General features: G+C 37.9%; 1 protein-coding gene and 1 long non-coding RNA gene across 3 annotated transcripts; one reads left to right on the top strand and one right to left on the bottom strand.

Annotated features, from left to right (window-relative positions):
• Positions 1 to 20,265, bottom strand: si:zfos-911d5.4. Of its 2 annotated transcripts, none has more exons than XM_034707178.1 (7): positions 19,989 to 20,265; positions 19,460 to 19,581; positions 18,868 to 18,968; positions 17,757 to 17,905; positions 16,448 to 16,676; positions 15,505 to 15,725; positions 1 to 333 (listed from the first exon to the last, which is right to left on the bottom strand). In XM_034707178.1, exons 1-7 carry the CDS (start codon positions 20,229 to 20,231, stop codon positions 166 to 168), a joined length of 1,233 nt encoding a protein of 410 aa, XP_034563069.1. In that variant the 5' UTR covers positions 20,232 to 20,265; the 3' UTR covers positions 1 to 165. The 2 variants fall into 2 exon arrangements, with proteins under 2 accessions (XP_034563069.1, XP_034563070.1); XM_034707179.1 differs by lacking the exon at positions 1 to 333 and adding an exon at positions 11,021 to 11,598 and having other exon boundaries at positions 19,989 to 20,264.
• On the top strand, positions 19,930 to 27,860 carry LOC117829604. The gene is made up of 2 exons (XR_004634641.1): positions 19,930 to 20,367; positions 27,767 to 27,860. It is a non-coding gene; the product is annotated as an uncharacterized LOC117829604 (long non-coding RNA).

Raw genomic sequence — 27,860 nt, forward strand, 5'->3', positions numbered from 1 at the left:
TTGTTTCTTTTTTTTTTTTTTTACACTAAACTTCCAATAAAAGATATTAACCTCCTGTGTTAGACTATCAACATTTACATGGCAAAAGGCACTTTGTACAACATGTTTTTTTTTGTTGTTTTATTTGCATAAATGTGCTGTGATGGCTTCCCCCTCTCTGAGTGATCATATGCTGAGTGTGATACTATGAACGGTGCTCGCTGCGATTTTGGTGTCTGCCTCCTCCCCGCTGACCCTGAAGATCACGGAGGTGTTGGAGGGGATGGTGGTGGTGGCGTTGAGGGATTTGCCCAGCCAGCCCTGGGAGCCACGCTTGTACATCCTGACTGTTACCTGCAGAGAGAAGGAAACAGGAAGAACAGATTATTACAGTGTTAAATTAAGAGTGCTGCTTCAGGCTTTTGTGGGGATCTTGTTGACATCTTGCTGATGCTAAATAGACTCTCATGACTCTCACCTTTGACCCCCCCTACAGTGAGCATTTTTCAGTTAAATAAACACTGAAAAAATCCTCCATGGCTACCATTGAAAAATCTTTAAAAACTGGTAGTTTTTAAAAGTAAAAGTGAAAGTTTTTCTTCATCTATTTGAGGATGATGTTTAAACGTCTATAATTAGACCAGACTTTACCAGGATATCCACTACTGTCACAAGATCCACATTCACACATGACTATTGGTGGTTTTCAAGTCACATCTCATATTTAGTGTCTAAAATAAATACATCACAGTGCATCTAGTCACCAAAAATAAGATTCAATGAGACTTCAGAGGTACGATTGTGAAACCTTCAGCACGCAAGCCCACCATTGAGTTCTTCTTGTATATTGTGCTGTAAGGTATCAATCAACTACGACAGCTTCCAGGGGTCTCTCTGTCTTCATAGTCTGAGCTACACTCTAAGTACCAGAGCGTGTGCAGTCGTCTTTGTTTCTTCTGCTGTTGCTAATGTAGAATTTCCTTTCTTCATGATGTCTTTGAGCTTCTTGCGAACATCGCACAGCCAATAATGCACCACAGCTATGATTTAGTAATTGCACTGAAATTACATGTATGCATAGACTGGATTTCAGCTAAATAAAGATGTGTTGTCGAACATGCTGATATCATAACCTCCTTTCAGCTGATTGGAAATTGGTTGAAGTTTGGTTGTGGACATCCAGAACTGATTTCACTCTGTTTTCAACCATATTTGATTCAGATTCAGATTCAGACAACTTTATTGATCCCATGAAGGGCAATTCATTCATAGCTTACCATACAACAACCATACAACATTTAACATCTACAACACATCCATCATATATACATGCTACAAGTCACAAGTCAAGCACTGGGTCTGTACATGGGACTAGAGGGTCTGTGGAGGACAGCATTAAGTTAATGTAATAAATAAATAACAGTAAGAAACGACAACAATTAAAAGACAATATAATCTCTTGTCATACCAATGTTATTTAAAATGACTAAAAAGACTTCCGTCTGAGTTTAAAAGCCTGATAGCAGACAGGATAAAAGATTTTGAATACAGATTAGTTCTCCTCGCGGGTGCATAAAAACAGCGAGTTGGAAATTGACATCCTGATTTGTCCAAACTGAGCCCACATATATAAGCTGCTGCCTTGCCTATGGGCTTGTTGATTGAAGACAGTACATTTGGATGCATTTTCCCTTGTTGGAAGAAGAACTAAGCTCACCAAAGATTAATACGTTTCTACCAAATTAGAGGTCCATATTGGACCCATAAAGTTTCAATATGATGATATGCAGAAGGGGTGAGTATTGCCAAGAACCTCACGATACGCATCGCGATACTTGGGTCACGATACGATAGTATCAGGATATATCACGATATCACAATATTGTAATATATTGTGATATTCTACACTGTAAACTAAGAAAACATAGTGATGGTGTATATGTAAATCACACAATATTACTCAAAATTGAAAGGACAAATGAAGTCAAAACTATTTGATTGAAAACAAATTTTCCACTTTATCGTTTTTGAAATACTGAAGTTGTATTTTAGTTCCAACTCGGCTAAAATGTGCATTTTTATTATTACAAAAATGTCGATATTAAGAGCTGAAATATCACTATCATATTGGAGGTCAAAGTATCGAGATATATTGCTGTATCGATATTTTTTCACACCTCTAATATGCAGGTGAAAGATGGATGGAAAGATTGCTTGAAAATTTAATTTCAGTTTCTATGGCATGACATTTAATATGGTTCTTAAAAAGAAGGATACAATACATTTTAAAGCAACGTAAAAAACAAAATAACCAGGTCTTTTTGCTAAATTTAGCCTAAAATTGACCAAGAGGACCACTGGTTGTATCTTGTTTTCTAAATATAGACCAGAAGGTTGCAATTCTGATAATTATATATGATTATAGACAAGTAATCAGATGACTCATTTTGATACTCTCCAATCACAAAGTGCCTTATTCTTGGCACTCCAATCTTGAGCCTTCTGACCAACAAGCCAAACTCAAAAGACTTCCTGTCTTTGCAGTAAATAAAAACACACACTCACAACAACTCATTCATTCTCTGTTTATCTACTCGTATCCAATCACTACTTTTCCAGCTATATCATGTCACAGCGGTGTTTGATTTGGTTGAATGTTTAACATGATCAAACAAATCAGTTGTCCTTCTCAGTAAAAACAGGACATCCACAGAAATAGCCTTCAAAAAGCTATCACTTTTTTTTTTTTCACCACGCAAAAAATTGTGCAACTCTTTGTTCCTCTGTGATCCAAGCGGCGGTGTGGATCCGAATAAATATTAAATTAACCTTGTTTTCAATGTGAGCTGTTTTAATTCCCCTCCACATCTTGAATGGAGTCACAGCTCTCTTGATTCTATGTAGGTTGTAGGGCATAATACGCTTTAACACTACATCAAAACTGCCTGTTCTGTTTGAGCCTGACAATGGAAGCCTTAACTAGATTTAGACATGCAGGTAATTGAACCACATCCATTTCAAAAAGAATGCCTCACTGCATCTCTTGTTTGGCTGCATTTACAGGGGATAACAGAATATTACAGTGCCTTTTCACAGTTCCATTTTCTTTCACTTTAGCATTAGGCAATTTTTCAATTATTATTTTTTTCCGTGTTCTTTCATCCCGGCTCTCCATAATGTCTGGGCCTTTTAGTTAATGGTAGCGACAGTCAGAGCCCAGTATATCGGCTCTTGTCCATTTTGCAGGTCATTGTGGAAGCCCAATAGGCCTTTTATTACGCCGACATCAAAAGGCAGATAAGCATTAGAGGTGGGGAAAATACCCTGCACTAGATATGTTCCCTCTTTCCTTTGTCTGCTATTGAAAGTGATCATTTTAATAGTGAAGAGGTTGCTGAGCTTTGGGGCTGATGGGAAGTGCGACACCCCTGACAGCCTGCGAATATGAGCAAGTCGATAACACAACACGAGCACACAGCACACCCTCAGCACCTGCACGCTCTTGCTGCTAACCTAATTATCTGCAACAAAGGCTGCCGCGGTTTCGGACACACATCTTTCCACCATTTACTTACTTATTACTGTGCATTAAAACAGGGAGAAAGAGAGGGGGGGGAAACGCAACAATTGTGTCTTATATTGCAGCCTTGGCCGAATGCCACATGGCTTGTATTACAATAGCTTCAGACACTTCAGAATGAGTGTCAATTAATTTGGGATGCATGAAAAAATAGCTTCATGACAGCTGGTGGCAGAGAGACGCAAAGACCAACACAAAGACATCAGAGAGGATTGTTCTAACAAATCAGGGCCACATGTAATAGTTTGTGATCAACAATGAAATAATTTAATGGAACTAGAGATGAGTACTTCCATCTTTGTGGGGCTGTAGACACTCAGGCTCAACACACAATATAAGGCATATTTTACAGAGAGGTAAAAAAATAAATATGTATTTGATTTATTATTTTTTGTCTGATTATTTGAATGAGGCCCGGGAAGCTAAACACCAACAATGTTGTATTAATGTGGACTAACAATAAATTACAGCTAGATCATTTTAACTGGTACTTTTTTGTACAAAAGAACATCGCAGGCTCCTTTTTGACATTTCAATGTTACAGTTTGCATATGTATATATACACTGCAATACCTTGAATTCAATTGAACTAATAAAAAAGCTTTTATTGTCTGTTTATGTGAGGATACAGCGAGGCTACCAACTCCCGGTGGGTGCACGCACGTTGTAAGGAAACACTTGCATACAGCATTGACATTTAAACACAGACAAGGTACAAATGATACCACACTCCACAAATAGAATAGAAGAATAGAATAGAATGCCTTTATTGTCATTGCAACAAGTACAACGAAATTGAAAGGTGCAGTCCTCATTAGGTGCCAAAAACAATGCACCTAACGACGGAACAACCAGCCGCAGTGTCCAATGCACGCAGCCATCTTGGATCAAGAAGATTTCAACAAGAATATGTGGAGAAAAGAAATGTTCATCAAAGACGACAGCTTGGCCATAATTCTCCTGTCAGCCACCACCTCCTCAGGGTCCAGAACTGAGCTGGCCTTCTTCACCAGTTTGTTCAGTCTTGCTCTCCTGTATCCTCCATGACTTCCATTATAACCCGGCTATCAATACTTGAATCTGATTGGTCAAACCCCATAACAACACTCATCAACTCTCATCAGAAAAAACAATACCTGTACTCCTTTTCAGCAGATTGATTTGATAGGTCATCATATATACTGTACCTCTGCCTGTTGACACTGTGGCAAAACAAGCTAGTTTTCGTTAGCATTGTAAATTGGATGATACTGTAGCAACAGTGTTAGCTTTCATTTGAGGCTTCTCTTTCTAGTTTGGGTGCTCTGCATCAAGGGGAAGTCTTGCTCATCCTGTATGCACCTATGCCTGTTGACACTGTGGCAAAACAAGCTATTTTTTGTTAGCATTGTAAATTGGTAAACAATGTAGCAAAAGTTTTAGCTTCCATCTCAGGCTGGTCTTATAGTCAGGGTGCTCTGCTTCACTGGGAAGTCTTGCTCACCCTGTCAGGATTAAGATAGGCATTACCACTTGCTCACTGTACATTATCCTTTACGTAACAGCTGCCTTCTACAAATTTGAAGCAGTTAGAAATCTACGTTGAAAATATTATTTCGGATCCTTTCTGGAAAAAGACTGCCCAGAGGTATACAAATGAAACTTGTTGGAGAAGGGGGCGCTAAGAATTCAAGATGGCCAAGTATCATTTCGGTTAAAACCAAGCGGCAACCTCCGGTCTAAAAATATGTGTCAAATGCGGAAGTGTTAAAAACTGCAGTTCATAGAGGATCCACTTGAGGCTGGCTCCGGAAGTACCGGAAACCACATACACACCAATTCAAAAAAGACGATCTTTACAGCAGATATAAACATGTTTACAGCCTGGTACAAAACACAAGTGTAGTCTGGATAGCTCATTTCTCGATAGACACACACTGTAGGGGGTGTGATTTTTTTCCAACACGGCATTTTCAAAGATATTGAGATTACAAGTCTTCCAATGAGAGACACAGCTGACTTGATTGACAGGCGGGAACACTGTAGATGTTGGCTAGGAGGCTCAAAGCGTCACAATCACTCGACAGCAGCAATATGGCTGCCACCGATGATTGGCCTCAAAACCGTGCTTCAGAAACAGATGGGTGACGTCACGGACACTACGTCCATATTTTATACAGTCTATGATTAAACAGTCGTACAATATGAAAATGGATTCACTCTGCAACATGAAACTAGTAACCAGGAACATAGTGCGGTTAGGAAGTGTGTGGCCATTACTGATGTTAACTCAAAGAAGGAAGTTCTGTGTGGTCTAGACAGCCTTCCTGCCAGGTGTTGTGTCAGGTACAGGATCTGCCACTGCTTGTTATCCACTTGAGGCAAGTGTCTACTATATCTAAATTACAGTGAAGAACAAAGTGTACAAGAGCTCCTGGCTTGACTAAACAATGTCATTCTGAGTGCAATCTGTGTCCTATACGCTTAACAAGAACCAACACACGAAAAAGGATCAAAATTACAAAAAAAACTGTAGATTGTGAGATGTTCAAACATGTGAGACAGTCCTGATTAACCCAAGCACAGACAGGCCTGAATGTGTCTGTTTAACACTTCACGGTGAGTGCAGGACCCTTGGGGCTAAGGTTGGGTGTCATACAAAGGGCTGGTAGCTCACCTAACGTTGTCTACCTCTGATCCGCCTCTCACTTTCTGTGTCAGGGGAGTCGTGTGAATGACATCACTCCTCACGTTTCAACGAGACAAACTCTGTCGCTCCTTATTTACCGTCTGCTAAAAGTCATAAATCCTGTCTCTGGTTCGCCGTTGACCTTCTAACCTCTTAAACTCAAGACGACGGCTCACTCTTAAAAAACATCTCCTCACAAAAAGCTGATAGCTATCTCACTGGTTTCCTTTTCTCCTACCTGTAGGGACTTTACTGGCACAGTTTCTCAGCCTCGTAATCCAGATATTTCCAAATTATTTATAAACTTTCCCACCTTCAAAGTTATTTAATTGTCTGCATATAAATGCGAGTATTTGTAGTTCAAGGTCTGACTGGTATGACAGACATGAATAATGTGAGTTGCTGTGTAATTGGCTAGGAACGTGTCACCACCTGTGTGTATTGCCATTCACACAGTTCAGATTCTCCTCCCTGATAAAGTCAAAGAATCCCGGTGGGGTACCAGTCAGAGGGGGGCTCTTACCTGGAGCCATGGGTGCAGTGTTTCAGGTGAACTCTGAGTGAGCGTAACGCCACACCGGCTTCAGACGACGGGCTCTTTGTTCTTCGCCGTGTCTTAGCAGACACACACATGGGGAGGAACACTGAGAAACACACCTCTGGCGCGGTGGACGTCTTTGTAAACAAGCCAAATGTGATTAAATAGGAGCAAAGGAGGTTTGCTGTTGCGGCGTCTGGGTTTAACAAGGCAATTAGGTAAACACTGTGTGGTTTGGCTCGCCGGATGAATAAATCAACAACCTGTTGAGTCAGGGTGTGAATAACTGGATCATCAGCAACCCGAGATATTTAGATCCTTAGAAGCTGCTATAAATTTCTTGACAGATGACCATCAACTGTAAGCTACTTCATTAAATAATCTAAAATGGCTGCAGGACTACACATATTCTCCTTCAACATAGACAGAAAGCAGAAATATTTTGTCCTCATTAGATAAGTGGCAAAAACTGAAGACATGACTTATTTCACAACATGTAAGAAAAGTAAACCAATCAGATTTTTTTAACATCCTTTTTGAGAAATAGAAATAAGTATCAACCTTTTACCAAACACTGAGCCAAAACTAAGATGGTGTAGACACTCCCTATTTTGTAAAGCGATCTTAATATAAGTATTCAAAAAGTGTCTTTTTTTGATGGCTATGTTGTAAATAATAATCTAAGTATGATTACAACTACCGCAACCCCAAAAGATCGGGGTAACTTCAGGGTTATCACCGGGTTTTCAGCACAATGAAAGTGGTTCACTTCTTTAACGTCTAATCTGCCCCGGAGCAGGTTCAAGATAACAGATCAGATTGTAAAAATGTAAATGTCCTCTGACCAATCAATATGTTTGATCATGAAGCTCTGTGAGATGATCGTCAGAGGAAGAGTGATAAAACCACTGTCCTTCCCATACATAAATATACTGGAGAAAATTGTGCTTTACTGATATCCTTCTTGAATAGATTGATCAAAGCAATAGTTGTACTTATGAGATCATTTAAAAAATATAAAGTACAGTATATCTTCATATGTTCTTCTCTTGAAGGCATACAGCTGAACTATCTGGTCATCTACATAAAGAATAGGACTAAAAAATGTATGTCAACATTTTAAACAGTATATGTTAACCCTCCTGTTATGTTCGTTTCTCTGGAACAGCAATAAGGTTCCTGGGTCAATTTGACCCAGGGCATATTCAATTATCCAAAAGCGTCGGAACCCCAAAAAATCCCAACACATATATTTTTTAATCTAATTTTTACTCAGAATCAGAATCAGCTTTATTCGCCAAGTATGCTTGAACACACAAGGAATTTGACTTTAGTAAACTCATTTACTAACCATTTAAATCCAGATTTTGTCCATTGTCCATTTTGTGTTTATTAAGACAGCCTACAACTAGCATGCCTCCCTCCTAAGCTCCTTGTTAGCACACATTTGTGCAGGTAATGAAAAACGGGGGAGGGATTCAGTATTATTTTATACAGTCTATGGGCTGAACAAGCTCCGAGCTCTGACTCCGTGACAGATCGGATATTGTTGTTACGTAACAAAAACCCCAGGAGGGTAAAATTACATTTATGACAAGCTGTGTGTTTTGATACAAAATAAACATTTATTTGAGTAGCACATACACAAGAGCAAGGTGTACTGCACAGCTATTTGTGAAGCAAACACTATATGATTTTTTTTCCAAAACTTGCTGGGTTTATTTATTTTTACAAAACTTCTCCAGGTCTGGAAATTGGATTTTTTTCATACTTATTTTCCAGGTTTTGTATAACTGTACAAACAACATGTATAATCAGTTCATCTGTATATTACTTTTTTAATTAGATGAACATATTCTAAGGGAAAAAGAAAGAATGTCAGGAAATTGAAAGTCCCCACTTCCCATGGTCCGTTGTGAAATCTTCAGAGTGCTTGTATTGACTGAACACAAGTTCAGAACCCAAAGGTCTAAAAAGAACATCAATACAAGAAAACCTCAAATATTATTCTGTATGTACAATTTATAGTCAAAATATCACATTACACATAATATAAGCCTCATTGACTTAACTGATTGTAATGAGAGAAAGTAGCAGCCAATGCAGTGAGTAACATTTTCCAGATCAATGTCTGTTTCAAGAAATTTATCAGGATATTTTGCTCACAGCATTGGCAGACATTTTCATTCATTTTAATTAATATCTTAAAACAAGATTTATCAAGATATTTGTTGTATCAGTATGGCGAATATTAAAATTAGACTGCTACACTCAGTAATACTTGAGTTTGTTTTGCAGAGTCCAGATGTTGTCCATCCATTAAGATGCTCAAACTCTGGTTTGGTGACATTACCGTCTGCATCAGTAACTACATTTGTCTAAAGACATGAACGTTAAAGATGGCTGGTTAAGTTCTGAATAGCTACATCTCTGCGTCCAACCAACCTCAGCTAACAGGAAGCCATTAGACCCTCTGCAATAACCATTTACATCCATTCACCCGGCTCTGACTTTATTTCCATCCACATAAGTGCATTTTCTGCGAGAGCTTTAAAATATGAATCCCCCTCCTTTCTCTCCTCAATGGGTCTGGTCATCTGGCTGACTTGAGAGGGCACAATCTATGACTGATTTAATTTGCTCTTTACAAACATCTCTAACAGCATTACCCCCCCGAGCATACACTGACTGCCCCCATCTGACTCCATTAAGTCCCAAATCAGGTTTAAAGACCATATTGATGCCGACCGTTATTAAGGGTGATTATCAAAACAACAGACAATGGGCCAAAGTGTCTGTTAACTAGTTTATCCATAATTTCACATAACTGTAACAGATGGCAGTGCTGTCAATTATATAGTGGATCTGCTGCACACGCTCTGTCTGGACATGCAGCATATTAGCCTCTACATTAAAAGAACGATAGCCTGCTCACAGGTGGTCACAGGAAATGGACTGAGCACACTAAATAAACTACGATAATGAATGTCAAACACAGAGTGAGTAACTGAGAATACAGGGAGGATTTGCCATTCTTAGTTGGTATTTTTCATTAAAATTCATTTAGAAAAAAAAGAAGTCAGATATAAAAAATTCTAACGTTGCCGATGAGTCCACTTCAGCACCTTTATTCTCCTCAATTAACGAGAATGGCTTTTGAAACTGTAATTAAGTGTCTCTGCTCCACTCGGCCTCTTCATTATTCATGAATCCCTATTGATCATATCTCTCTGCCTATACTGCGGGGATCACTGTAATATCCTGTATCCTAAAAAACAAATAGCCCAGCTTCCCTGAGATAAAATTAACATCTTGGCTTGTGACCAAAGAAAGTTTTCTTTAAATACTAAATCCAGCATCTGCTGCGAAAGCAGATGATGCCATTGAATCATTAATAGGAAAAAAAAACTACTTAATGATGCCGATATATAATGTCTTATCTGGGTATTAAATATGCCATGGTAAAAGTCTGGGCAGTATTTTGATAGAATCAGTAACTGAGTTTTAGTGGAGCTGTATTGTTTCAATATGATCATATCATACTGGCTGCAACTAACAATTATTTTCATTGAAGATTGTTTCTTAATGAACTGCAATAGTTTTGTCTTTCAAAAAGTCAGAAACAGGACAAAGCAAAAACATGAGATTTAAAGAGCCTTAAGTGGGGTTACTTAAAGCCAAAAGCCAAAGTTTAATGTTACTTATCTTTAAAAAAAAGCTCTGACACATGTCCGATATCAAAATTGGTTTAGTTTCAGCGTTTCAGAAAGATCTACACATTTTTGCACAAAAAATAATGTCATTAATTAACAATTCAGCTTTCAGTATTTTGTAAAAAATCAAAAATTTTGCCCAAAAAATGGCAAACTAAGAAAATTAAGCCCCTGTAAGGAGATTTTAGGTGCTTATGAATCAGACTGAAATTAATATTGATGGCTCTTTCGGAAGTAAAAGAGCAAATTACATCATCAGCATAAATATTGACTTTCTGCATGTTTATTTTCAATGTTGGATCTAACTGGTGTGGGGTGACAGCCAGTTGTTGTGATTAGCTGCATGCTGCTGTTACAGCTTTTTATACATTTTCCACAGCAAAGCTTCTCGATGGGTGACATATTTGGAGGTGAATATAAGCTGGTGGACATGTTTTATTTAAAAAGAACCCCCTACTTACACACATCTAGGACAAAATAAACAAAGAAAGAAGAGGTACACTTTGTCCACAGGGGGCGCCAAATTAAATGCAAACCAAAAGTTACTCACTGGAGCTTTAATACATTTTTCTTACACATTTGATCATTTTCAACCAAACAAAGACATTACTAAAGTAAGCGCATCACATCTCCGTTTTGAAGATTACACAACTTTTCCGACTATCTCACTGCCTTCAGTAGAAGAACATGTTTTTTAATTATTACCACAACAAAAGGCAGATCACTCTTTGTCTTTGTGACTCTTCTAGCTGTTGAAATAATGTATGCATTGTATAATATAAAATATTTAATCACAGAGTGTATAACCTACTGTGGGTGTCGACAACTCATTCCGCATTCAAAGAAATTATTTTCTAATGAATATTAATGGTTTGGAGCTTTATTTTAAACATGTATTCAAATTTACAGAAACTCAATCTCCACCTGTGTTAAGTAGGAATGTGTAAAACATGAACTCTACTGGTTGATGTTTAACTAAATTAACAAAAGAGCATGTGAAGAGCCCTTAACAGTGACTGCTATTGCATGCTGGGTGATGAATTTGGAGGAAACACATTGAGTCATCCTCAAATTGACGGATGCAGAATCTCTCCACGGGACTCTTCACAGCGGCTTAGTGCTGGAGTGAAAAAATAGATTTTTATCAAGTTTAATCACACGCTATTACAAGGCAGCTTTTATCATTGCCTTCCACTATGTAAGTGCTGGTGTCTTCACTAGTTCATTACCAACACTTGTGATTCTGCAGCACTCTTCTAATGTGTAATTGCATGGTTAGCTTTCCTCTGTAGCTTCCTACACACACTTGGGTGCAAATTATTTCCAATTCCAGTTTCCTTTTCAAGAGTGATGCTGCAATTACAGAAATCTGAACATCCTGGTAATTTCCCGACAATTTTCATTTTGCTTGAAAAATGCTGTGCGACTAATAGAAGTTTCTTTCTAGGAAAATTCCTCTTAAAACTTTCTTTGAAACTCATCCACGGGATTGAAATCATCATTTCAAAAAAGTTGGAGCCTAAAAACAGGACACTGTACAACGTAACAAGTTTGATGTGTTGCATTCATGTGACACAACTTTAAAGGGATTTTTTAAAAAGCATCATTCTTCTCAGTTTTCTTTTTATCAAATGACGCTTTTTTTTCCCTCACTTACCCAGGACTGAGCTCTATTTCATAATGTTATTATGACTGTTTTATAATTAACAGAAAAAGGCCTTGCATATATTTTCTTTAAATGGCTTAATACTTTCTTCTCCACACAAAAAGAGGCCAAAAAGCCACCGTGTCTGCCACTATTATCTATTTAGGCAGCAGAATTTGCAGGCTTTGTAAATGGCCAGCCCCCTGTCCTTTTGTGTGCCTCCATTCATTATCACCACAAAGCGGTTGATGTCTCCCCTCTCTGCCTTTTCTGCGCTAAGCACAAGGCGCACCAGCCTTGTCCATTACAGGCCCGTGATGCGTGCAACCTGGGAGATGGCCAAACAGAGAGGAATGTCATCGTGGAGTTAAATTAACAAGCTTGAATCTGTGTGGAATCTGTAGCCAGTCAGAGAGACGAGACGTATCTCTGGTAACTGAGGTCTGATTATTTGTTTGCAGAGATGTTGTCAGTGAATTTGGAAGAAGGGGGGGATGAGGGGTTCAGCAGGTTGTGTTGGTTCTATTAATCAACTGGCAGGCTGGTGTAGTCGAGTAACAGTTGAAGGAACTCAATTGTTGTTTCTCAGCTATGCAATTAGCAGACACTATATGCTGGAGCATGAGGGCTCCATCTCTGTTCCTCTTGAATAAACATCTTTATTTAAAACTGAAACAAGGACGTCCTGAAATAGTCACATTCAAGAAAAGAAGACAACATGAAGATGATTAACTTAAGTTACACACACTTGAGATTATGACGTAGAAAGATCTCTCTATCTAACACACACTGCACACGGCCCCTCACACACACACACACACACACACGCACACACACACACACACACACACACACACACACACACACACACACACACACACACATAATTACTCCCCTCAATCCATACAAATTGAATGAAGCCAGAACTGTGGTCCAAGAATATAGACCATAATTAATAAATTACAGCCACTCTACTCAATCATTCTCCACTTTGGGGACGCGCACACATCCCATTCTCTAAAGAGTAATGGACTGAGCTCACAGAAAACACACCTAGGGTTTTTTTTTTGCGCTTGCATCTGGTGTCACCTCTTACAACCAAACAGATGCCTTACTGAGTGAATCTTCGGGTCATATCGCAGATCTTTTACTCCGTCTGTTTACAAGTAACAAATCAAAAGCATGCATTATTTCTGGACATTGAAAATATGCCTGAGGGAGCTATCAGGTTTCTTTGCAGATCCCCCGAGCTTTCTGTAGCAGCTGCTGCACACGAGCAGACGTCTTTTCTTTTTTTTTTTATAGACAGAGTGGCTGAAACATTTATGGGGACCCAAAAACAGCAAAATGCTTTAATCTGATACTTAAATTGGAAGCACAGAATAACAACTTCCTGCTAATTACTGGAGACAAGTCATAAAAAACCCACATATAGGTCTGTCAGCTGTATGTCAACAGACTTAAAGAGGCCTAATATTTACACTATATACTCAAAGTCCCATTCCTCTGTAAACTCAGGGGTAAAAGATCCCCTCACACTGCCTCCGTTTACAAATATTTCTTTGAAAATAATACATTTTGTTGTCACTGTGTGTGTGTCCCCTCAGGCCAGAAAAGAGCCTGCTGCAGTCTGCCTAATGATTGTTGGGTCATGTATCAAATACACAGCAGCTGGAGGCGAGAGGGGGGGAGTGCATAAAGTCTGGAAATTTGGGGGAGGACGAAGAGGTGGTTGTTCAAACTAAAGCCTGAGTGGAGTCTGTAAGGAAAAGCTGGAGTGTTTGGGTGTAGAGGGTGGGTGTGAAATCTGTAAGGGTCATGCTCGCTGGACCTTAAGAGGTCTGACCTTTGTTTGTGTGACATCCACTCAAACATCTCTGGAAGTGGCAGCACTACAGCACAGACGAGAAGTTAAAATAATTCTGTGCTTTTAACTTCTTTTGGTCAAAATGCTACCAAAAATGTTGTTCTGTAAATACCATAACCATTCTGATTCAGTTACAACAATGACAGTTATGTTTCCTTTAAGGCCATCCCAAAGATGCCTAAAACTGATCGACTTATTTCATTCATTATTTTGCAACAAAATAAATAACACTCATTTATCTGATGTTAAAATAATCAATTTACAGCTTTAACCTGACTAAAACTGGACTTTTAATACACATGTTAACATGTTAGTCTGACTGAAATTGCACTATGTTGAATTTCTCAAAGTCACTCTAACATACCTAGATAATTGGGGATCCATTTTCTCCTCCATGTATACACCTCAATCGCCCCCAAACTGACCTGCACTTGCTCTACAGTTGGCACACCAGACTTTGTAAGTTGAACTGCACAAATGTGTAGGAGCATAAGGTGTTGTTGTCTTCCTTCAGATATCACTATAAGTCTGAGAGAGCATGCATCTCATTTGTACCAAAAGTAGAGTGCAGTGCGTATGAAAGCTACAGAGCTGTCAGGACATTTTCACCATTCGACATACCACCAGTTTGCTTCTTGCTAACTGTTGCGTTATGTGATGTAACAGGTCACATAATGAAAACAGTTTCAATAATAATGATCTTAAAGAAGGAAATATTGACACCTACCATAGCAAGTAAATACATACTTTTTTCAGTGAATGGATGCTTGACAAGGACAGTAGTCCAGTTACATTGTTAACTGAGCTATAACATTATCTTGATTTAACTGTGCATGTAAATGTTCTGAATGATGAAAAATATGGACCAATCTTAATCTGAATGAGCTCAAAGTAAGCTTTATTTTTGGACCTTGTTAGCCTTGATTCAATTAAGCCAGCTAATAAGTACTCTGCAGGCAGCTGGCATAACTTACTGCAATAAAAACTGAAGAGTTTAGGCAGTAAATTACACAAGAAGTGGAGATATGAAAGTGATTTTAAGAGAGCACTGGAGGGTGACAGTATCACTTAAAAAAGGCTTCTTTTCTGCTTTTTCTAGAAAGGATTCTGGGGAGACAAACCTCTACACGTCGTATTGCTTTGACCTTTAATAAGTTAGGCTGAGCTGGATAATTATAGACAGTGTAAAAAAAACCAACTTGATACCTGAAAATGTTTCTCATCTGATTCTTTAAGTGTAATTCACTTAATCTGTTTTCTAGTTACAAATATACTTACATTATCTACATTTAAAATAATCATAGACTTACATGTTCTAAAATAATAATAATAACATAATAACAACTGCTGTTATGTTCTGCAGTCTTCAGCTCAAACAAACCTTTGTTTTTTAAAGAGAAATAACTAAAACCTGTATAGAGCAGTCCTAAAGTACTACTGCCACCTGCTGGTCTGTCACTTCACTCATTTAACCATCATTTATCAATGTAAGAGTTCATCAGAGCTGTGCTGACCTGAGGAGCGTGTCCCAGCAGAGCCCACAGCGAATCAGCTGACAGGGTCTTGACTCGGGAAAACTCGAGCACGTCTGTCTCCCGTCGATCAACAGCGATGAACTGGCAGCCCTGATAGTCCCCTTTCAGCTGCTCGCCACAGTGCAGCCGCATCAGGTCCCACGTTCCCACCCCTCTCAGGACCTCTCGTACTGACTCCATCTGCTTGTAGGACAGATGACCTGCAGAAAAAGAAAGAGAGAGGAACAACTGTTTTACCTTGTTCTGTTCCTAACAAGTTATTATTATTTACTATTTCAAAAAGATTTAAAAAATGTCCAACGAGTGTTCTGTCCGTTAAAACTGTTTTATCATAAAAGTTGTGGAAAAACGACAATGTAAGTATAGTCATTATGATATTTCTTAAAATGTTCATGCCATTTATGTTTAACTTAGAGAGCCACTGTGATATATAGTAGAAAAAGAGGGCAAATAAGGAGGAGATGACATGCTACTTGACAGGTCCTAGATAAAATGTAACTCAAGAATTGTATAAATCGTTGTCAGCTGATTTCAAATTATTTTAATTTCACAGCTGATAACATTTTTTGGCATCATGACCAGAAGTTACAGAATAAAACAGGCCCAGGGTGAAAAAAAGCAACTCTTAAAATTAAAATTGAAACCCCAGTAAATGTGTCCCTTTTCTTTATTATTTTTCAGTTCCATCTTGTCATTTTTTGGACCACAACCATTCGCAGCATGTCTTCCCCCAGTCTCCACTCCCCATGTTTCCCATCTCCCTTCAGATGTCCTATCCAACAAAGCAAAGTGCCCCAAAAACTAATTGAGAATTTCTGGGACTTGTTAGCAGAAGAGAATAGCTAATGCTAAGTTGAGGATTAAATGTATTAGACCCTCTACTGAATCTCTTAAGTATTAAAACCTTTGAGGACCCACTTACCAGAGAGCCAGGAGGGAGTCAGTGCGTCTGATATCCAGGCCATGTAGCCCTCCTTGAAAGACCTGAGGAAGTCATCTAACTGGCTGTGGGAGACCAGCTCCCTCTTTTCCCTCAGGTCCTCGTCCAGCTCACAGTCTGGAGAGAGGAAGATAACTCTGGGGAGGAAAAGGCTTTGGCGCACAGCGAATCCACTTCGCTTCAAATGACCACACAAGTTTGTCGTCTTGGTCTGGGAGAGAAGAGTTAGCAGCAATTAAACTTTTGAACAGAAATAAAAATCAAGAACTGTCAGCTGGTATTGAATGTCTGGTCTGCTTTGAAGTCTTATTTACTTTTCCTCAATCAGTCATGGATTGAAATAGTAATCATACGCAGGTTTTTTGAGGTTAAGATCTTGCATTGCGTTTATGTAACATTTAAAATTTGTTGAGTTCAATTCGTTGATTCATGTAAAAAGCCTTTTTGTATAAAAACTAGTTTTCTTTTCTTCAAAGAATAGATAAGTAAACACTTGTGTTTTGGAATTGGCACAGAGCCTAAAGACGTCATCAAAGAGTTTATTTTTTCAAAACATCTAGCAGATCTGAATATTTTAAAACAACATATCAAAGGGAAAGAATTGCTAGTTAAAGTTATTTTGATATGCTGGTTGACTCACCAATGCAGTTGCATTGTTTGTAAAAACAAGACTGACAGATCATTAAAACAAAGATACATTTGCCTGCAGGTGGTTGAGAAAATCAAATTAATATTATATATCATATATGAAGAAATATTGATGTAATTATACATGTTTCAATTTCTAAATAGGACTAATGTTGAACAGTATTAAATGATAAAATGAATAAGTGGCTCAAGCTGTATTTGCTTTTGTAAAATAAAGAAGTGAATTCAAGCAGAACTATTCCAATAATTCAATGTGTCTTTGCCATTGAACTCTTTAGCCAAGCTCCCTGTTAAAATTTAACATCTATAGACATGGAAATCAATGAATGGGCACATAAGGTGACAGCTGTGTTTAGGCACCTGCCTGCTTTAACCCCCCAAAACACAACAGCAGGAAAATAATTAAGTCCTTTCAGCTGAAGAGCGGGTACTCAGGAAGTTTAGGAAGCCCTGCAGTGTTTGAAATTTCCATATAAATTGTTATGGTGACTCAGAATCTCTTAACCCGGTTGGAGTTTGGATGAAAACAATGTGCTGGACAATTGATTGGACCTTGGACACAAATGTCCCAGACAGATTGACATTCAGGTTTTCATGTTGGTGTTTCAGCATGTCAGTAAAATGTGTCTTTTTTTTTTTTTACCACAATAGCTTTGAGGGGGTCTTCAATCTGCTCGATGCAAGTATTGGTAAAGTTTTGGTCCTCTTCTTTCACTTTCACTTGCCAGTTTTGGTTGTGAGCAGACACTGTGCCTCTCCAGGGTTTTATATCTACGCAGAAGATCCCATGACCTTTGTTAAAGGAAAAGAAAACTAAGTCACTTCAAGTTATCAGAGCAACAGAGTGGTGTGATATCAGGTTAGTTTATTCTCTCCTAAAGGCTTGCAAGCAAAAAAATAAAATTTTCTTTCACAGGATATTTCATTTGGACTGAGGATGATTAGGGCCACTGGATAAAAAAAAATTAAAGTCAAACATTTTTTGTATTATTATTATTATGAGAAAAAGTCAGAATTCTGGGATTAAAGACAGAATTCTAACTTTAATTTTGACATCTGACTCTTTTCTCAGAATTCTGACTTTAATCTCATAATAATAATAATAATAATAATAATAATAATAATTTTAAAAAATACCTTAATTTTTCTGTATTTCTCTGGTGGCCCTAATCATCTTCCGTACATTTGATGTGACAGCGGTGGCACAAGAAATTGTATAAGATATTACTTTATTGATCCCCGGGGGGGAAATTCAGTTGTTACAGCAACCCAGACATAAGCACAATCAAGAAGAAGTTTCAATAAGTAAAATAAACTAAAACAAGTAAAAATAAAAATAGATAAATAAAGATAGAATACAATTTAGATATATACAATGTTACAAATGGAATACAATTTCTGAAAATAAATTCGAAGAGCTGTTGATTAAACCTCTAGATACTAGACTGGACATTGCACAAAAACATGGCGACATTCCAAAGTACCTCCATATGTATGAAAATTTATACCGAAAGGATAGTTTTGTTCCTTTGGAAAATGTTAAATTTAAGTATGTTATTTTGAACATAATGACAGGATGTAGTTAAAAAAAGCACAGATATTTGTGGTGAAAATACGGTAGCCCAAATTCCAGTTTAAGCTTCATCAGGTATTGAGAATGTTGGCTCATTGTCAAACTGTCATTGTGTACTTGGATACCAAACTTGAAAAGAGCAAGTGCTAAGGTTGTTGATAACACATCATTAAAAACCAACCTGTGAGGATAACAACGTTGATGTCATCTTTGGTGCTTTTTAGCTGGTTGGGAATACGCAAGTTGCTGTAAATATCTTCATTTCTCAGCCCGGTGAGTTTCCTACAATGTCAGTACAGAAGAGAGAGATATATTAGATTCGATCCGAAGAAACAAAAACTTAATTATTTGCTTTTATTTTGGTAACTTACATGTCACATAAAACACTGACAATTTATCATATGCAAAATTAAGTAATTAGCAAACACTGGTAGTTGATTATTTCCTTGTATAGCAGACGTAAAGCAAAATTAACATTCCTTTGGAGTTGTGATTCTCTCTAAACAGCCTCTCATTTTATCTCTGTTTTGGTCACCACCATCTTAAACATCTGGATCCAGGTACTAAAGTTGCTACCCTTTTTGTCTCCCCTCAGCTTTTAAGTGTGCATGTTTTTTTGCTTAGATTTTTAAGGCGAAACAGCTCCCTGCTGCTGCTTGAAACAAGTTTGGTAACAGCAAAACTGCTAAAAGACACTAAAAATATCTGGATACTGCAGAGTTTAGTGATAAAACCTTATGGATTGGAGATAATAGCAACAACACTGTACTTACCTGACATGTTGTAAAAAATCAGGGAGTGTTGGAGTCTGTTGTGCGTGTTGCCCTGGACTTTCTGAGGGTTTGGAGCTGAGATGAAACTGGGTTAACAGGTTTCCTAGTTGAGGCATTTTGGTCTTAAAGGGAAAAGATAACACAGAAACCTTTAATTAAATGGTTTGATTAGGAGAAATTAACTAGTCGAGGGAAGTGCTTGATACCTGTTAATAATGCAATACTCAACAGAACATGTATCTCAACAAAATCCAACTTCTTATGTACAAACTTTGCTAAATCAAACTAGTTTTCTCATAAATGCAGTTTTTAGTACACAAATTGAATGTAAAAAAAAGAGTTTTTCTATCTCTAAAGCCTTGTCATGCTCGACAGTCCCCCTGCAGCACACTACATGCAGGCTTTTAAAGCTTTGTTGACAACACTGGGACGCTTGAACTTGAACTGCGGGACCCTGTAAGGGGAACAAAGAGCAAAGACAACACTGAGTGCTGAACTCCGCGAGCTCTGAAACAAAAACAATACGTACTGTTGCAGTCTCGCGCTGCGTGAAGAGCCTTTTCAAGAGGAAAAACAGGGGAAATTCAGCTCGACATACTCGCGACGATAATCTCTCTGACTGAACAAATGCTGAGTAATGTAACTCTATCCAGGAAAGCTGTTTCACAATTCTCCCTCCCCCTCCCTCTCGTCTTCCTCTCCTCCTCAACAGCGCTTCCAATGTTCCTGGAAGAAGTAAACAACAGACCACGTGCACCAGCTGCAGCATCATATTTCGTCCAGAGAGACGTGACGTCACGAAACGTACTTCAGTCTGTCCTGTAGTGTTTACATGATGAACTTAGAAAGCTATTTCTACTATTTTCATGTGATGTCCACATGATGCTTTGGACGGACAACCTGTTCAGGTAGAAAAAACAACACAACAACACCACACTGAAAAAAACAAACAAAAAACACTTCATAATTAAAATTTAAAAATAATGCAATCAGAATCAGAATCAGCTTTATTGGCCAGGTATGCTTGAACACACAAGGAATTTGACTTAGGTAAACTGTGCTCTCTTTGTACAAGGCATAAGAATAAGGCATACAAAATAAAAATAAAGTAAAAATAATAACAATAACATCAGCTATAAATACAAAAGAACAACAAATAGGCATGGCTAATATGTACAGGCTAAAATAATATGATAAAAATGCAGTGGTGAGTTGCAGGGGTAGTTTTTACATTAAAAAAAATAGTAGTTAAATAATACAAAAAATAGAAATATGGAATTCTGCTTGGAGAATTGTTGCATTGTATATTTATATGTATATTTACAGAGAGTATTTATGATAGACTATTTATATTTGCAGAACAGTATTTTTACAATCCTACAGTAATGAAAAGTTCTTACTGTGCTGTAGACCGTGGTGTAATACTCAGTGGTGGACAAAGTACACAGCTTCATTACTTAAGTCAAAGTACAGATACTCCAGGTCAAATATTACTCCATATTATGGAGCCAAAACGATGACTTTAATGTTTGGTACTGAAAATAAAAAAACTTGGCACTGAAAACACACCCTGAAACTAAAAAAATAAACATTGGCACTGAAACACTTGTATTGTAAAAAAAAAATTGTAATGGCATCAAAACAGGTATTGGCATTGAAAACGTTTCACTGAAGTTAAAGTCACAGACATCAGTTTTATATTATTTAATTTCTAGATTGTTTGCGTTCTAATGTGTTATGAATGACAATCTTATATTTATTTGATGTCAAGTTTTTTCTAATGACAGATTATTATTTCGATGACATTTTTCTTTTTTTGAATGCAGTTTTTTTCAATGATTGTTTTTTCAGTTTCAACTTTTTGTCACCGTTTTGGCGTGGAGGGCTCTGTCAAATTATTACTTGAGTTAAAGTACTGAAGTACTTCCTTTTAAAAATACTTAAGTATTCAAAGTACTTCTTAAAAAAATCTCAAAACGTTGTATTTTCGTAAAGCATGAGTGTCAGTCAAGAATACATAGGAGTACATTCGGTTACATTATGTTTGTCTAGAAACCATTACTTGAAATCTTTAAAACCATACCGGGTAATAAAAACAGAAAGTAAGTTACTCCAAGCACAGACAACTTGGTTTGAAATGTTAATCTGGAATAAAACAAATGTTACGTAGCTCATCACACTTTCTCAGGTTGGACAGTGTATGTTTTTATGTTTGGGCAGAGTTGGAAACAAGGAGAACATTTCAAATGATACGTATCATTCTTCATTTCAAAAACCTCTAACACAGGCTGAAGATATGACCATGGGTGCTCAGGTGGAGAATTATAGCCATCATTACCACCTCTACATGAACTGCCTGATCTGAGTGAAGTTTGCTCTGTTTGCTCCACGTTCAACTGTGGAGACGCACAATATACTGGTATGACTAAACCACTGAGACAAACAGAACTACACAAACACATTTTACTGTCTAAGGGATCAGATTTCAGAAAAGAGAAGGACATTCATGAGCTGACTTCAAAGCAAAAGTAGTGATTAACTAGAGCATTGATAGAAATGTAGTGGAGTCAAAAGTACAATAATTGTCTTCTGAATGTAGTGGAGTAAAAGTAATAAGTTCCCCCAAGAAATAATACTCAAGTAAAGTACAGATACTCAAAAAAATGTACTGAAGTACAGTACTCAAGTACATTTACTCTGTTACTCTCCACCACTGGTGATACTGCTGCCTTAAAGTGATATCTTTCTGAAGTATGAAAATAAATCCCTCTGGGAGGTCCACCAGGCACGTGATCTTTAGCGTTTGATCATATCACATGATTTTCACCAGCACATACAGTTTGACCAATTGTCTTGTAATTGGAATAGAGCCATAGAAAATAATTCACCACCCTTCAGTTGCTGATGAAGATCATGTGATGTAAAAATCAGCTCTAATACAGCCAAGCTGATTAAGTAGACTGGTGTGACTTTCTAAACCACTGTTTCCATGGTCTAAAATTAACTTGTGACCACATATTCAGGAATGTTCTGTTTTAATCTGTGCATTACATCCATACATTTAAGTGTTCAAATCAATTTAAGTGTACAGATTTTTAGAGCTCAATTTTTCCATGTTTTGGGGTTCTCAAATGCAAAATCATTTTTCACAAACAGTTAAGATAGATGTATCTATTTTAGGTGTTTGCTACATGGCAACCTGCAGAATAATCGACCTGTTGCACCATCAGTTACAGAGTCAGTAGTTTTTTTTTAGGTGTTTACTACCAGACAGAATGAGATACCATACCTGGCAGGATGGGATGCCCTACCTGACAGAATGATAAACCCTACCTGACACAGTGAGATACCTTACCTGACAGAATGAGAAACCCTACCTGACAGAATGAGATACCCTACCTGGCAGAATGAGACACCCTACCTGACAGAATGAGATACCTTACCTGGCAGAATGAGAAACCCTACCTGACAGAATGAGACACCCTACCTGACAGAATGAGAAACCCTACCTGGCGGAATGAGAAAACCTACCTGACAGAATGAGATACCCTACCTGACAGAATGAGACACCCTACCTGACAGAATGAGAAACCCTACCTGGCGGAATGAGAAACCCTACCTGACAGAATGAGATACCCTACCTGACAGAATGAGAAACCCTACCTGGCAGAATGAGAAACCCTACCTTGCAGAATGAGAAACCCTACCTGGCAGAATGAGAAACCCTACCTGGCGGAATGAGATATCCTTCCCTGAAATAATGGGATAACCTACCTGATAGAAAGAGATACCCTACCTGACAGAATGGGATATTCTACCTGACATAATTGGATACCCTACCTGACAGAATGATATACCCTACCTGACAGATTCAATTTTAGTGGCTGATTTTCAAAGGCATTTATCACCCTACAGAATTTGCAACCTCACCTGCCATAATGGCCTGCCTTTAAAAACTACAGTTTTTATAGTTATTAACATAGTGTAGGAGTACTACACCCAATCTTCCAAAAGGACAGTAATAGAAATCACTGCTGCAAACAATATGTGTAATGTATTCTATATATTGCTAGAGAAAGGATCTACAAGTCTGACCACTTTTATTAATCTATTAACAGTGTTTTTTGTCACATATGTCTAGACTTGAGTGTGAAAAGTAGATACAATAAATTATAATGTTTATATTTTTAAGTCTGGCTTCAAAAGAGAAATATGAAGTAACTCAGAGAGCTGTGTAGCTGGTTCAACCCGACTTATAAAAGTCGTCCTTATTTAGCTGAAATTAGTAAGACTTTATATTTCTTGGCGTACGTGAGGACACTGATGAAATACATATTGCTTTTTTCCCCCTAACTTGTAGATATTCAACCGAGAAGTTGAGGCTCCATCCAACAGGACTCACATCCTGCATGAGCCTGTACAGAGAGGATATTACAAAAGTGATGAAGAATATTTAATTCAGCAGTAAATACACACTGAATATCTCAATGTGGTGATAAACAATATCCGGATGCACAAAATACTGTGAAAGAACTTAATATCAGGAGCGGATAGCCAAATCAGCTCATATGGGCTCAATGGAAGCCAATAAACAGAGGCACTCTCCCTCTCCTGACCTTCACTTCTGGGTGAGATCGGGGCGATAAAGCAGGCACAACCTCAATAAAACCCACACAATGGGGTAAAATAAATAGATATTAAATTAAAGCAGAAGCAATACTGGCTGAACTGCTGCAGGAATTCAGGAACAAAAGCTTCTTTGTGCTGTTTAATATTGTCTACAATCACCACCTCATCATACATTTCCAATCATTTTCATCTCTTGCCTCCTTGTATCAACACATATTATCATCTTGTATGGGAACTTGCAAATGTTTTGTGTATATGGGCGCCCAGTTTATATATTAAATGTGCCTCATGCTCCTAGTTTGGCCTTTTTCGGTTGGAGTCAATATCAAATTCATATCTGTCTCATCTCTGACAGAGTTTTAGCGTCAAACATTGTCATGAGGGCATGTTTGTCTTGCACACACTGTACCCTGATTATATTATATGTTCTCTAAGCTACAAATAAGCACAATCCTGCTTATTTTGGTGTAATTACTGCAGCTGCAAGACCCTTGCTGTTGTCTTCAGCTTTTCTTTCATGGATACAGACCCTCTTAAGATTCACTGAATGCTCAAAAAGCTTCCTGAATCATGTGTCTACCATTATCAGCATTAGCGGGGTTTTTTTGCACCTAATGCACCTGGAGTGCTCAAATGTCTTTGTGAAGGTTTCCTTATGGGTTTTAAGGTCCCCTCTAAAGTGTAGATATGAATTAGAGTTCATTCTGTGGGGGACTAAGATCATATTGATTAAAGGTTTATGTGGGGAGAGTAAGACAGACATAATCTGAAGGATAATGGAAGTATGAGTTTCATGTATTTGTAAGAACTGGACTGGCATGTTCAAACAGATAATATTCAATTTCAAGTACTGTAAAATAGGGAAGGGGTAATAAATTCTCATCCTGACGATATTTCCATTTTCAATCTCTCAAATTAAATATCTCATTTGCAGAAGTAATGGCTGCATGACATCGCTGACGCTCTGCTCACTAATTTTTGCTCATTTCCTTTGAATTATTAATACGAGAGATTCACCATATGCTCTCTGAGGATTCTTGCCCATTCGTTTCAGGGAGAATTAGCATTTTACAGTGAAGAGTATGAAGAGCTTAACTGCCCCAATCAAACAGGGTGATTTAAATCCTGTCTGATGGAGATGTTTAAAGGGTTTGCAGCTGGATGACCTGAAGTTAATGGTCTCAAAATATTCCTAGGTATGAATCACCTGAAATTATCAGACCATATCATCTGAAAATGCATGGATGCTAAAAAGATTGCAAAGTAATACTGTAAAAAATGAAGGAAGAAAACACTTTTGGGTGTTTTTCTTACTAAATTGCATAATCGCTGAAGTTGCTAATAGCTGATAATGGGACCAATATCATAAACACAGTTAAACCTGGCTCACAATGAAGCTCCAAAGACTGAAAAACAGTTTTGGTTTTGACCTTGGAGAGCCTTCTTTGTGCCTACCCTGCCTCTGTAATTAGTTCTGCCATATGAAGAGGTAATTTCTATGCTAAAGTTTAATTGTTCAATTATCACTGGATTTGAGAGGAGGCCTTGGTGCCATTTCACCATGTTTGAAAATTGTGTTGAACCCCTCATGCCACATATTCTAATAGTTGGCAATTACAGAGAGGGCCCTTAAACTAAGTTGATTGATGCAGGCTGGCCCCTCTGAAAAGCCTGTACTACCTGCCCAGTGCAGCTGCTGGCAGTGAAGAGTGGCTCCATTCAGCCTGCAGAGCTGAACCAGCCACACTCTTTTTGTGGAAGAGGGCCTCAACTAGCTGCTGACAGACAGCATAAACACCAACTGTGTGAGTAGTGGTGAGGACAACATGTTAAAACAACATTATTATAAAGTAAACAAGGGAAGATTAAATATCAGGGAGTGCTGCATTTCTTTTTCTGTAACAGGAACTAATCCTCTGTCTCATCCTCAACTTTATCTACTTTTATTTTTGTTGCTGTGTGAACATCTTGTCTTTTTTTGTGTGTCTTTTTTTTTGTCTTTGTCTATCCAACTTTCCAGGCCCTTCCAGTTGAGGCAGATTTCTGTTCACCAGTGAATCTGGTTCTGCTTCAGGTTTCTACCTGTTAAAAGAAAGGGTTTGTTGACAATGTGCCAAGTTCCTGCTGTTTATAGGGTTCAAGTTGGGTCTTATAAAACAACCATGGACTGTATAAACATGGACAGAGAGGTTTCTGAAGAGGGGTTCTGAAGCCCATTGATGGCAGTCACCATATTGGAAATGCTGACTCGACCTAACTTCTGATAAACCTAAAAACAGATAAAGAGTCAGAATTGAGGCGGGCTTTAAGCTTTCTGGCGAACATCTACATGTCACCCTGCTGTCAGTCAACTCAGCCACACCCCTAATTTTGCCAATCTATGCGCAACTCTTGGTCTTAATATCTTTAAAAAGGGATGAGTTATACAAAAACAACCCCCTACACAGTTTGTAGGACTAATTAAAGAAGTTATTCAGACTAAAAACAGCGACCCCTGCGACGAGGACTGTAGCCTCTGTATTTGGGGCGCTCAGACCACTAGACCACCAGCGCTCCTAAAAACACTTTTTTGTACCCGGCTGTAAACATGTTTAATTTGCTGTAAAAATGTATATTTAAAATGGATGTTTTTTTAAAATATTTGTTGGGGGGTCTTGTACACCTTTATTAATAGAGGGAGAGGACAGTGGATAGTGTAGGAAACTGGGAGAGAGTGGGGGAATGACATGCGGGGAAGGAGCCACAGGCTGGATTTGCTCGCAACTTAACTAGTAGGCAAAGTCCGTGCCCAACATGGATGTTAATGGGGAATCCTAGGATTTCGGGGCCAGTCTCAAGTGGACACTCAAGGAACTGCAGTTTTTGGGACTTCTGCGTTAGCATCATTTTTGCTTTAAGTGTCATCAGATAACCTTGTTGCAATTCGGGGCTTAAAAATTGATTGATTGATTGAATACTAGAACTTGTATTTCATCCAGTTGAGTGCACGTTTACATCCTCAAGGGCAGCTTTCATTTAGACATACCAAAACAGAGAACATCGTCACAAACAACTGTGCTAATAAATAATTTTAACAGGTCATATACTGTATATTACACTTCATCTATTTGGTAAATGCCCATGTTTATTACTTGAGGTTTCAATATCAGTTATTATATTTGACAACAAAAAACACAAATTCGCTAAAATTCATTACTATTTTAGAACTTTAACAGGAGGAATTAAGGGAAATAATAATTAAAAAGACTGTAAACACATATAACATCAAGACATTGTAATGTCTCAGACCTCAAATGGTGTGTACAATAGTTTTAAATGAAATTACATAAGGAAATACAGTCAATCATAATATATAAGAAATGACTGTATTAGTACATTTCTGTATCATTATAATAGCATTCAGAACCTAAATCACAACAATTAATCAGAAGTAAAAAAAAAAATACAGCAGTATGCAGTAAATAAAGATCATAACTGAATGTATGTGTATATATTGTATCATACTGGGCGTGATTGTAGCTGTTGACAGGCAGTGGACTGAAATGACTAAAATGATGATTCTCATACTCTGGGAGTTTTGTGGGTATTTCTTATTCAGACATTTATCTTGTAGTTACAGCCACACAATGATGACTTTGTTTGATGACCGATGATAATGGTTCCATTTATGCTTTTCAGGGGCCCAGATGGGAATCCAGGAGACAAAACGAGGCTGCTTCACCTTCACACAGCTACTATTAAAGATTCTCATTAGAGCTCTAATTGAACCATA

The sequence above is a fragment of the Notolabrus celidotus genome, chromosome 18, assembly GCF_009762535.1.
Source record: "Notolabrus celidotus isolate fNotCel1 chromosome 18, fNotCel1.pri, whole genome shotgun sequence".
Classification (NCBI taxonomy): domain Eukaryota; kingdom Metazoa; phylum Chordata; class Actinopteri; order Labriformes; family Labridae; genus Notolabrus; species Notolabrus celidotus.

Coding starts and splice junctions, on each gene's coding strand:
- si:zfos-911d5.4 (XM_034707178.1), bottom strand. CDS start 20,231: ATGATGCTGCAGCTGGTGCACGTGGTCTGTTGTTTACTTCTTCCAGGA. Junction 18,969..19,459: donor GATTTTTTACAACATGTCAG/GTAAGTACAGTG, acceptor CTGACATTGTAG/GAAACTCACCGGGCTGAGAA. Junction 334..15,504: donor TGCTGGGACACGCTCCTCAG/GTCAGCACAGCT, acceptor TTCTCTCTGCAG/GTAACAGTCAGGATGTACAA.